Genomic DNA, 11,084 nt, shown 5'->3' on the forward strand with positions numbered 1-11,084 from the left:
GGTTTCCTTGGTTCAGTTGATAGTGAGAGTAATCACACAGGATGTGTGATCTGGGCGATGTGTGATTTCTCCTAATACGGCAGCAGAACCCCTGAATAAAACACATAAACAGTAAATCAAAAATTAAAATAAAATGGTTTCATTCAGTGCACAAGTTCACCTCAGTTTCACTTGATTATGTCCATAATGTGTTTAGTACACAAAACAGAGGAGTAACGTAAAACTCTGGTTTTTCCATCTATATTGTTACTATCAAGACTTTATTTACATACACCCACCGCTTCCTGTTCATGAACTCACATTTTGGCACCAGTACAGTAAGGCACTGTGCTGAGAGCAAAGGAATGGCTTTTAACTAGAAACCTTTTTAGAGGACATTAGGCGCAGATTTGTGGGTATAGGAACATAAGGAATGCCCACACTCACAAAAATAAGTTTTAAGTGTGAGTTTATCAATGGAAATATAAACTTTCCATGTTGCAGGATGTCTACAGAGATCACAGCTCCTCTTAGCTGTTACCTTCTCATTCTCCAAGGTACAATTTTACCATGGTCCAGGACCTTAACATTTAAAAGAAGATATGGTTTGGGGTTCTTTTTTGGATTGGATTATTATTATTATTAATGGATTATTATTCACCTGCCCCTTCCTAGGTCTGTGCGCATCCCTGCAGTCCAAAAACCATGCATGAAAACAAGTTAAAAGAATTAGCTTCTCCATTTTATTAACTGTAACTGTAAAGTGACACCAAAGCGCCCATACATTTTCCCACACACTGAAAAACACTGTAGCACATACTCAAGGACATTCTTGTTTTTATTTTCTAATATCCGTGCTGTCAGGATCTTCTTGCTAAGTTGCTGTGTTGTGCTTAAATGTCCGTAATAAACAAAGTTTTTTGGAGCAGTCACCACAGACAGTTGTTGACGTATTCATGGACCCTGATCACCAACAAAAGCAGGATTTAGCATTCCTCCTCTGTTGGGACCCAAGCTGCTGCTGTCTGAGGCAGCTAGGCGAACGTAACGGATGCTGCGGGCCAGGTACATCTTTCGCACAGCAATGCTTTGCTTCGTTTCAGCACTCCAGAGATCCTCTTCATGCTGTGCCAGGAAGTCCTCCAGTTTGACCGTGTCTTCTTTTTGCCGCCCCCAGGACAGTTTCCTGGGACTCGGGGTGATGAGGCCGCTAGATGCCGAGTTCCCCATGATAGGAATGGATGTTCAGGACAAATCTGTCAATGAAAAATCAAAGAAAATATACCAAATGAATACCTATTAATTACACATTAACAGAAAAATATATATGCATGTCAAACTAAGGAATCCACATACCCCAATCCCATACGTCGTTTCCTGGGTTGTTAAAATAGGCCACAGTACTGTCACTTCTTACCAGATGTCACCTTTGGTTTATCTGTTGATGTTCCAAGGCGGTCAGTAACTGAAGCAGAGGTGGACAGGCGCCTCCATTTTAAAGGCCGACCTCTCAGGTGGACAGAGGGCTTGACCCTGTCTGTCATCAAAGCAGCAATTAATCACCACTGATCACATTAATCACTGCTGATTAATGGATCTCAGAAACAATTGTTTGTATCAATCACAAATTCCTCTAATCAATAACACACAGTTTCACCATTTCATCATGTGAAAAGGTCTTATCTCTGTAAATATTAGAGACTTAGATATGTATTCATTGTAAGCCTAGCTCTGTCACAGTTTATAGCAGTGTATAGTGTGTAGCAGTTTCATTTGATTTGTTGACAATACATTGGCAATAATAAAATGTGCTCAATATGCTACTATTCTAGAGTACCAGTAATATATGGATTTTTTTTTCTCTTTTTGTACTTGTGTGATCATAGTTCATACCTAATAATAGCATGCACATTGATAGTAACTCCTTTTTATGGTAGGACCTATGGAGGTTTTGTTTCCAGGAAATGCCTCATGTCATTTGCAGTTTTACTGTGACCCCTAGAGGTCACATTTTCATCAAAGTTCATCATTCTGTTGTAACTCTACAGAGCAGCATGTCATATAACTCCTGACGGTTACTGTTCTCAAAGATTTTGATCTTTTTTGCAAAACAGAATCAGCTCTGATCAGCCAGACAGCAGCAAAATCAGGTAAGATTCTGGTGACTCCAAATTATACTTGAATACAGCACAATAACATATTCATCTAATGTTGGTTCAGCTAATTTGTCTGGGCATTTTGGGAGTTTCTGACATATAATATGTCACCTCAGTTTCACTTGATAATTGGGAAATTTTGGAAATTTTGGTTTGATATACTATGAAATGTCTTTCACTGTTATTGTTTACCTTCTGTCTCTGACTTATAAGATTTATTAATGGCTAATCTGCTAGTTGTATGAAAATTGTCATCGTATGAATGGATAAAGATAGATAGAAAGCTAGAAGATGTATGAACATGATTATATGATAGAAAATATTTTCATCTTCGATTTGTCTATTTAAATGAAGTTCAAAGTATTATGTGCTTTTCCACATGTATCCTGTATGAGGACATTAATAATATCGTTATACATTTGGCACTCACGGCTTCAGATTAGTGCTATTTCATGCAGTTCCACTTTCACAATTGTAATTTGCATGTTGTCTTGCTTGTGATTTTATTTCATTTCATTTCATATAAACATCCCCACAGTGGATTAAATCAAGAACACAAGTCAGACAAGTATGGACAAACAGAGAAGGATGATGATATTCTGGCTGCTTTTAGAAGGTAACATTATTAGTCTCCCCTTTGTTTGAGGTTCTCATCTCATGCCTATAGACCTCGTAAGTCAGATGCCCACATGCCCAAATGTGGCTCACGGTTCCATAGCAATTTCTCCGTAGGGAAAATGAATGGTTTTCACATAATCGTGACATAATCGTCATTTCACATAATGAATGGGGTTTCACATAATAGAGAAGAGTCATTTAATTGTTTGTTTTAGGATCATTAGCTTTCCTGCAGAAAGGTACTGACAGGAGGCACGACAACAACGCTGATCCTTGAGAGTTGCTAAGCAACATACAGAATCAGAGTAGAAGCCCGCTGACGCAAATTATATGCACTGAAGTGTTTAGCTTGTTGCTAGCAAAAATACTACTTAGACTAGAAAACGGTTATAGAAATCAACGGACCCAGTGCCATTAGAGACATAAATATACGTAGGTAAAAACGTACCGACTTTGAAAATCCTGCATTAAACGTAGACTGTGACAGAGACGATTATGTGAAACCCCATTCATTTTCCCTACGGAGAAATCGCTATGGAACCATGAGCCATATTTGGGCAAAGCTGACATCATTTGACTTACGAGGTCTATACCCCAAATACAAATCGAATCAATCAAAATGAGATTTCCTAGAAGTCGTCTAGATTTTTAAGAGGCAAATTAATTATTCTCTTTCATCAGCAGCTGCATCTATCAGCAGCCTTGTGGTTTCTGGCCAAAGGGACGCCAAGGTCAAGGAGCTCAAGGCCCTGGTTACGTCCTGCGTTGTGGTGCCTTGCTGTTTCACATATCCTGGACACAAACTACCCAGCAGCAAAATCAGAGGGATCTGGCATCTTTATGATGATCAAAATGAAACGGTCTATCATGAGGAGCACTCGAGTATCACAGAGAACTTTAGGGACCGCACAGAGTTGGTGGGAGACCTGGGAGACCAGAACTGCACCTTAAAGATGACTGAACTAAAAAAACATGACATCGGCCCTTTCTGTTTCCGAGTCGAAATGCCAGAGAAGAGAGAATTTGTGGAAAGCTGTGTCCGGCTGCAAATGCTCTGTACGTGTAAATATCTTGCATATAGTACATACACTGCATTGTCAAAAAAGATCTCCATTCCAGACTTCAGAAACCTACACCAATTTCTCATGTAACATTATGATTTCTCTCTTTTTCCTTTTTCTTTTTTCACATGTAGCTAAGCCTCCAAATCCTACACTGACTCACACAAAGACAGCCATTGAGGGTCATCCGTACATTATCACCTGTTCTATTATTCACACCTGTCCCTCCAATATGCCCACACTCACATGGAGTAAGAAAAGCTCCAAAGACGGGATCATTGAGGATCACAAAGACCGTGGCCATGGTGAGTGGCAGACACAGTCTATTCTGACGTTCATTCCTGAGGAGAAGGACGATCACTCCGAGATCACCTGCACAGCCGAGTTTTATGGAGGGAGCAGCTCATCTAAAACCCTTCAGCTCTTTGTAAAACGTGAGCCTTTATTCTCTTTGTTGGTCATTTATTCCCTAAACTATAGGATAGTGCAGTAGATAATACTTTGTGAACTTTTATACTGAGTATGGTCAAAATGAAGGTAATACTTAACCACCAAGTCCCTCCATATTGAAGGGGTTTGCACCAGTTTGGGGTGTATCTCCTTGCATGACATCAATCCAGTCATCTCTTAATGGGCAAGGCAAGTTTTAAAGCTGAAATCCATGATTTTGTTACCCTGTTTTGTCTCCCCGTCTGGCAGCAAAAAATATTTGAACTGATGTTAAAACCACAACCAGACAACCACGGAAGTGTTCATTTGCTTATGATGATGTAAATATTGCAACTTGACAGTAACAGCAACATACAATGTGTGCTGCTAGTATATCACTCAGGTTGGCCAAAAATTATTGTCACTGTAAGCTCTTTGGGTCGGCTATGCTAACTAGCTAGCGGCACTTGGCTACCCAGTGCAGGTAACCTGTGTTTGCTAACATTAGTCGGATAGTCAGCAGTCTTTCGTCCTACCCTGTCAAAAATTTCAATAGTGGTCTCTGAAGTGCGTCTCCAACCATGGTGATACTGCCAATTGGTATTGTGTAACCTGATCCAGATGGATAAAATAACTTTATTTATTACTGGAAAAAAGTCCTGGATTCCAGCTTTAAGCACAACCTAACCTTCTGAGTTATCACTTTGATCCTGTGATGCATTTCTCTCTGCCTCTATCACAAAGACATGAGTGGTCACCCATTGGTTTCAAGGGCATGATGCTGATGTAAGCTGCTTTATAGTCCATCTCAATATCCCCAATTAATGAGAATTTTTTCGTAGATTTTTGGTAGAGAGGGAGCACAAGTCTTTTTTGTAGGTATGTCCTTCATTTTGACCATACTGGATGTTTTCTCCTTCCTAGAGGAAACATGGTTCAGCAATTCTCAGATTTCTGTCTGTTTGCAGGTACAGAAAACCACCTGTACATCATCATCCCTACAGCAGTTGGGGTTGGTACTGCGGTGGTTTTCGGAGCACTGTGCGTTGTCATGATTAAAAAATACAAGTGAGTCATTTCAGTACACTGGGTGACATTAGCCGACAGACTGAGAACAAAAACCCATCAGTAATAAACACATTAAGAATCCTTGAACAATTAAAGGAATTAATTTACCCTCTTCCTGCCTCATCTTCAGTACATCAAAGTTTGTGTATCGTATGTGTTTCTCAATGAAATGGCATTTTCTGTTTGCTCTAGGAGACGTATTGCAGAACTAGAAAGCAGTGGGGAAGGCAAGTAAGTACGAATATGTTGTAGAGCAGATTCAGTTTCGTCGTTTCAATGCTTTTACATCCTTATCATGATTCGATTTTCAGTCTGACGCCTACTAATGACTCTGTTCTGTCACATTTAGCCTGTGGAACCGGCTGTCCAGACTGTCTCGCAGGTGAGAAAAGCGGGTGATTTTGGGGATTAACTTGGGTTTTTTTTTTTGGCCATGAGTTGCCACAGGAATCCATTTTGTCCCCATAAACTTGTGGAATCTGCCGGAGAAAAGAAGGGGGAAGTAGGCAGGAATGAATTTAGCTGAGATCAATAAATAGCTGAAATAAGTGTAACTCTGATGATGTTAATTAATACTTGTGAAACTCTCAGGATCCATTCTGGGGGCCCTGGACCATTTCATCCTGAGCAAAGGTAAAGGGCGTTTTAATCTTTATCTTCTAAATACTATTATTTCTTATCTATTAGTTCTGTACTCTCACTTTCAACTTTCAACTTTAAACAGACCCACGCATGGCTGGTGAAGGGAATTCTGTTGTTTTTTTTTAGAAGATCTATGCATAGAATTTGCATATTTTCTGTTCTCCTTTTTAACAACAAAAGGTCTGTCTGTGGCAGATTCTCGATGTCTGAAAAACAGGACTTTCATGTGTTGAAATATGTGAGAATTAAGGCTGGGTATTGGCAAGGACCTCACGATACGATATGTATCACGATACATGGGTCACGATACGATTGTATCCCGATACATTGCAATACCATACATATTGCGATACATTGCAATACTCTACATAATTTACTGAAAATGTAAAAATAGAGCTGAAAATACAACTTGCTGTGTACCACCTGCAGGCCTGGAATTAAGTCATTTTTAGGGCAAGGCCACTTTGGCCTTTGATAAATACAAATTTATTGGGACATCGCAGCCAAAATGTAGGGCACCAAGGCCAAAACCAATGGTTATTAAAATCCTTTTTTCAGTCCTTTTTCCTCAACAAATAAATATCCTAATAGAAAAATTAAGTGCTGCAGTGTGATACAGCACATATGTAAGATGGCTCAGACTGCAAAGTTAGTTACATGTCCAGTAACACACGATAATGTAAGTGTAACCCAGGTTATTTTCTGTAACTACAAATTACAGATGTCCCCTAAACGCCTCATGCAGACTATCGGTAGGTGCTACAATTTACCGATGTTCCCTAAACGCCTCATGCAGACCACTGCTACTGATAGCGTTTTTGCTGCTCTCAACCCAGTTAATTTTGCTATATTCTTCATTACAGCAGCTACCCGCTGTACATTTAAACTTACACTAATTCTGCTCAAGCACTCATAGCTCTCTCCTTCTTTTAGCGACTTTCTTGCTAATCCCACAGTTGTTTACACGCTTTTCAGATCTGCTAGTTACTTAGCTTAGCAGTTAGCGATAGCTTAGCAGTTAGCGATGGCGTCTTTCTCTCCCTCTCAGTTTAATTAATAATTAGCTGTTAATGTTTACGTTAACGAGTGGGAGAAATCTCGCGCTACTGTTGATGTCCAGCGTGATGACAGAGACTCTGGAAAACGAGTTTGTTTATTTGCTGCGTCGCATGTAGTTTTAAATGAAGAAATCCGCAACTTTCTTTTAAGGGCACAACCTGGGCACAACGGCCAGTTGAAAATAGGGCATGCCAAACTGGCCGTGTGGATAGTTAATTTTAGAAGGGACATTACGGCCACACTCCGGGGCATCCACGGCACTGGCCGTTTGGCCGTGGTATACATTAATTCCTGCCCTGCACCTGGGTAGTCTAATATGTACATCACATTATATTGATAACTCAGCGGACAAATTGAGTCGAAACTATTTAATTCAAAGGGATTTGAGGGAAATTTAAGGACATTTTAAATCTGTTTAAAACATGAATAATTTTTTTTTAATGTATCGATACGAGGGGCTGGAAAATCGATACAGTATCGTGGAAAAAAATATTGCAATACTCAGCTGTATCGATTTTTTTGCACAGCCCTAGTGAGAATATAAGTGAATATTATTTGTGGCTGAAACTTTCCTTACTTGCTCTGATTTTCACATTGAACCAACCTTAACTTTCAAAAGTGTACTTTTTGCTATATTTAAACAAATACATGTCCATGTTTTATTGTCTATGTTGTATGTTGAGTGATCGATTTATCGTGTAATACGCAAACAAAAGAGACATGGTGGATTTGGGTACAGTTCATATGTAGGTGTCCTAAGTGAAAAAGGTTAAATAGCTAATCGTTGTTTTCCAGATAGTGTAATAATAAAGATTTTGATCCACAGGTCCAATAATGTGAGTTCAACAACCTCAGGCAACCAGACACTCTCCAAGCCTCGTTTCCCATCCCCCAAAAGGTACTTGGCTCACTTCTCTTAAACTTGACCATTTGACACCATATAGTACATTGAAAATTGCATTATTATAATTGCTATTGTTGTTGTTGTTGTTGTTGTTGTTGTTGTTGTTGATTATAGTATATGAAACTTGTTGTTGTTGTTGTTGTTGTTGTTAATGGGCCTCAGCCAGCCAAGATTCAGCAAATACAATGAGGTACGTACTAAAATTGCCGCTGATTTATTCACAAATAATACATCCACTACCAAGCTCTCGAAGTATAATGACTGTAATTTCTCACAGGACTTTGATGACGATGATGCTGATTATACAAACACCGCGGACCTCAACATCTATGGAAACCTCTGAAGCAATATTGCCTTCCAAAGAGAGAGGTCAAGATCAAAGCAACCGACAAATCTAATCACCTCCATAATGATTGTTTGCATTTAGTGCACTTAATGATTGCAATTCTGTTATCCTGTTTATTCAGCCCACTCAGTCTCTTCTACAGAGCAAAATGTATTTAATTCTTTCATCTTGATAATTTGATCATCAGGAAAATTAAAATGCATTTTGAAGTAATGCACAATATCTTCATGGAAATTACATCAGGCTCTCATTTACAGAAGCGTAATGCATTCACTTGAGAAAAAAAAAATTGCCCTGTTTTTCTGAATTAACAAGATAATTATCTCAGAAAAACAGAGCAGAATTTTTTTTAAATGCTCTGTTTTTCTGAATTAACAAGATAATTATCTCAGAATTCTGAGAAAAGTTTTCATGGGAAAAAAAAATTCTGCTCTGTTTTTCTGAATTAACGAGATAATTATCTCGTTAATTCAGAAAAACAGCATTTAAAAAAAAAAAAATCTGCTGTTTTTCTGAGATAATTATCTCGTTAATTCAGAAAAACAGGGCAATTTTTTTTTTCTCAAGTGAATGCATTACGCTTCCATACTCGCTTATGATTTTAGAAATTTATTTATTTTTTGACAGTCTTTATTGTGTTTCAATACTCTTTTACATTATAGTCAAATCATTTTCATGTAACATCACGTAATAATAATGGTATCTGCATTATTTTTAAATCTTAAAAATCGGGGTAAAAGGTTAACAAGTATGAGATGATTTCAAAGATGGGATCAAAGTAAATAAGTAAATAGAAATTAAGAGAAAAGAACATTAAAAGGTAAATAAAAGTAAAGAAGAAAAAGAGGAGGGATAAATAAATAAAATAGCAATAATAATAATAAATAGAGAGGGGTGGGGTGAGGGAGACCTTTCCTATTTTTATGCATATACTGTATACACCCATTTATACAAACATATATACATACATATACACATACTTACAGATGTACACTCACACATACATACGTCTACATACATAGCCTACATACATGCATACACCTCTCTATATAAGCACCCATCAACATTAAGACATACTGTATATTCACCTGCACCTATGTATTAAATGAATTTGTACCGTATGTGCATATGCTTGTCTTTGCGTGTACATATCCAAACCCTTAAGACTACAGAGACATGCCATTTTTTTTTTACATAATGCATGATGTTATATAACAGGAGTCCATTTGATGTAAAAAAAAAAATATCTGTCTTTAGTTGAAGTTTAGCTGTTATACGCCCCATAGTATACACTCTTTCCACACTCTCTGTCCAATTTTTCACTGTTGGTGGTTTGATTTTCTCCAGGAAATTATAATCATTTTCTTTGCAATAAACAACAACAATTCAAGTAAACATATTTGATGTTTGTTGTCTATTCCTTTTGGCACCTCTCCCAGTATACAGTATAGTGTGCTGGCTCCACATGTTTTTGTAAATAGTGTCTCAATTTCAAAAATCTACAGAAATAACATGTACATGAACCAAAATCCCGCTGAAGCTTTTCAAATGACCTTATAACTTCCCCATCAAACAGCTGACCTATAGCGGTCAACCCCTTGTCAGCCCATTTTCTAAACCCGATATCTACAGTATTTAACTGGGGAAAAACTCAATATAAGCCACTATTTTCAGTCTCCTTTCACATTTGACCATATTTTCAAATTAAATTTTATCCATTCATTGCCTTTTCATTACCATTTTTGTCATCCATGCTACCAAAATTCTCCGCTGTGCTGCTCAGAGTAGTATTTGATGTTAGGCAAGTTAAGGCTTTCTTTTTGTTTTGGGTATGAGAGTGTCTTTAATCTAATTCTAGGCTTTTTATTTTGCCATATAAATCTCAAAAGTTTGAATATTGCCAGGGGAACCAGTATAGGTGAGGACTGATATAAAAAAAAAAAAAAAAGAATGGTAAAATGCTCATTTTCACAGTTTCCACTCTTTCAATCAATGATGAGGGAAGAACCTCCCATCTTAGTAAATCTGCTTTTTCATCTTCCATTAACTCTCTGTAGTTGGCTTCATATAATTGGAAGGAGTGATGGTAACTTTGAAGGTATCTAAATCCACAACTAGACCAGTGGAATTTAACCATTTCATCAAGTTGTGGAGGGCTTTTACCTGATAACATCACTGCTTCTGGCTTTGATGACTGATTTTATATTCAGACATTTCACCATAATCACTTAAAATTTGCTTTATAACCAGAATTGTTAAAATTGGGTTGCTGACATTCAACATGATATACTGTAGTTCCAAACTTGTAGATGTTTGAAAAAAATGTGATTGTGCTAAATTAAATTGATTAAAATGAGTTTAATGCCACTACATCTTTTATCATCAATTGTGAATATGTTTTTAGTCCTTTTTGTGCCCAGACTTTTAATATATTGTCCATTTTTGTACTGGAGGGAATACTCCTAAACCACATGTAAATCAGTCACACATGTTCTTTTTCTGCCCAGTATTAAACCTCTTCTGGTATGTACTATTTTAGGAATACCAAAACTAGAAATAACTCAGGAATCAGATACGTATTTATACAGGATTCTTAAGAGTAGCTGCTATGAAACAAGTGACTGGTTGAAGGCTATCTGCCAGGCCAGCAAGTTAAGAATCAACAATGCAAGGAATATTAAAAATGGAAAGGATAATAAGGAATCAAGAGGCAGAATTTGAAAGACGCTGGAACAAATGCTTAAACATTTTCTATATTGTGAGACCGAGGTAGCTCAATGGGCATCAGCACATGAATTGATATGTAGATCGAGACCTAACAC

The 11,084-nt window shown here is 37.6% G+C and overlaps 1 protein-coding gene across 3 annotated transcripts; it reads left to right on the forward strand.

Moving 5' to 3' along the window:
* The first annotated feature begins 2,012 nt into the window (after positions 1-2,012).
* LOC139912341 (myeloid cell surface antigen CD33) lies at positions 2,013-8,323 on the forward strand. 3 transcript variants are annotated; one of them, XM_071900113.1, is made up of 11 exons: positions 2,013-2,129; positions 2,674-2,751; positions 3,435-3,809; positions 3,949-4,248; positions 5,212-5,311; positions 5,504-5,542; positions 5,661-5,693; positions 5,903-5,944; positions 7,839-7,910; positions 8,079-8,106; positions 8,194-8,323. In XM_071900113.1, exons 2-11 carry the CDS (start codon positions 2,706-2,708, stop codon positions 8,257-8,259), a joined length of 1,101 nt encoding a protein of 366 aa, XP_071756214.1. In that variant the 5' UTR covers positions 2,013-2,129; positions 2,674-2,705; the 3' UTR covers positions 8,260-8,323. The 3 variants fall into 3 exon arrangements, 2 of the variants coding, with proteins under 2 accessions (XP_071756214.1, XP_071756216.1); XM_071900115.1 differs by having other exon boundaries at positions 3,438-3,809; XR_011784659.1 differs by lacking the exons at positions 8,079-8,106; positions 8,194-8,323 and having other exon boundaries at positions 5,661-5,706; positions 7,839-7,905.
* Positions 8,324-11,084: the final 2,761 nt, after the last annotated feature.

Source organism: Centroberyx gerrardi, chromosome 12 (genome assembly GCF_048128805.1).
Source record: "Centroberyx gerrardi isolate f3 chromosome 12, fCenGer3.hap1.cur.20231027, whole genome shotgun sequence".
Classification (NCBI taxonomy): Eukaryota; Metazoa; Chordata; class Actinopteri; order Beryciformes; family Berycidae; genus Centroberyx; species Centroberyx gerrardi.

Coding starts and splice junctions, on each gene's coding strand:
- LOC139912341 (XM_071900113.1), top strand. CDS start 2,706: ATGGACAAACAGAGAAGGATGATGATATTCTGGCTGCTTTTAGAAG. Junction 7,911..8,078: donor CGTTTCCCATCCCCCAAAAG/GTACTTGGCTCA, acceptor AATGGGCCTCAG/CCAGCCAAGATTCAGCAAAT. Junction 8,107..8,193: donor GATTCAGCAAATACAATGAG/GTACGTACTAAA, acceptor AATTTCTCACAG/GACTTTGATGACGATGATGC.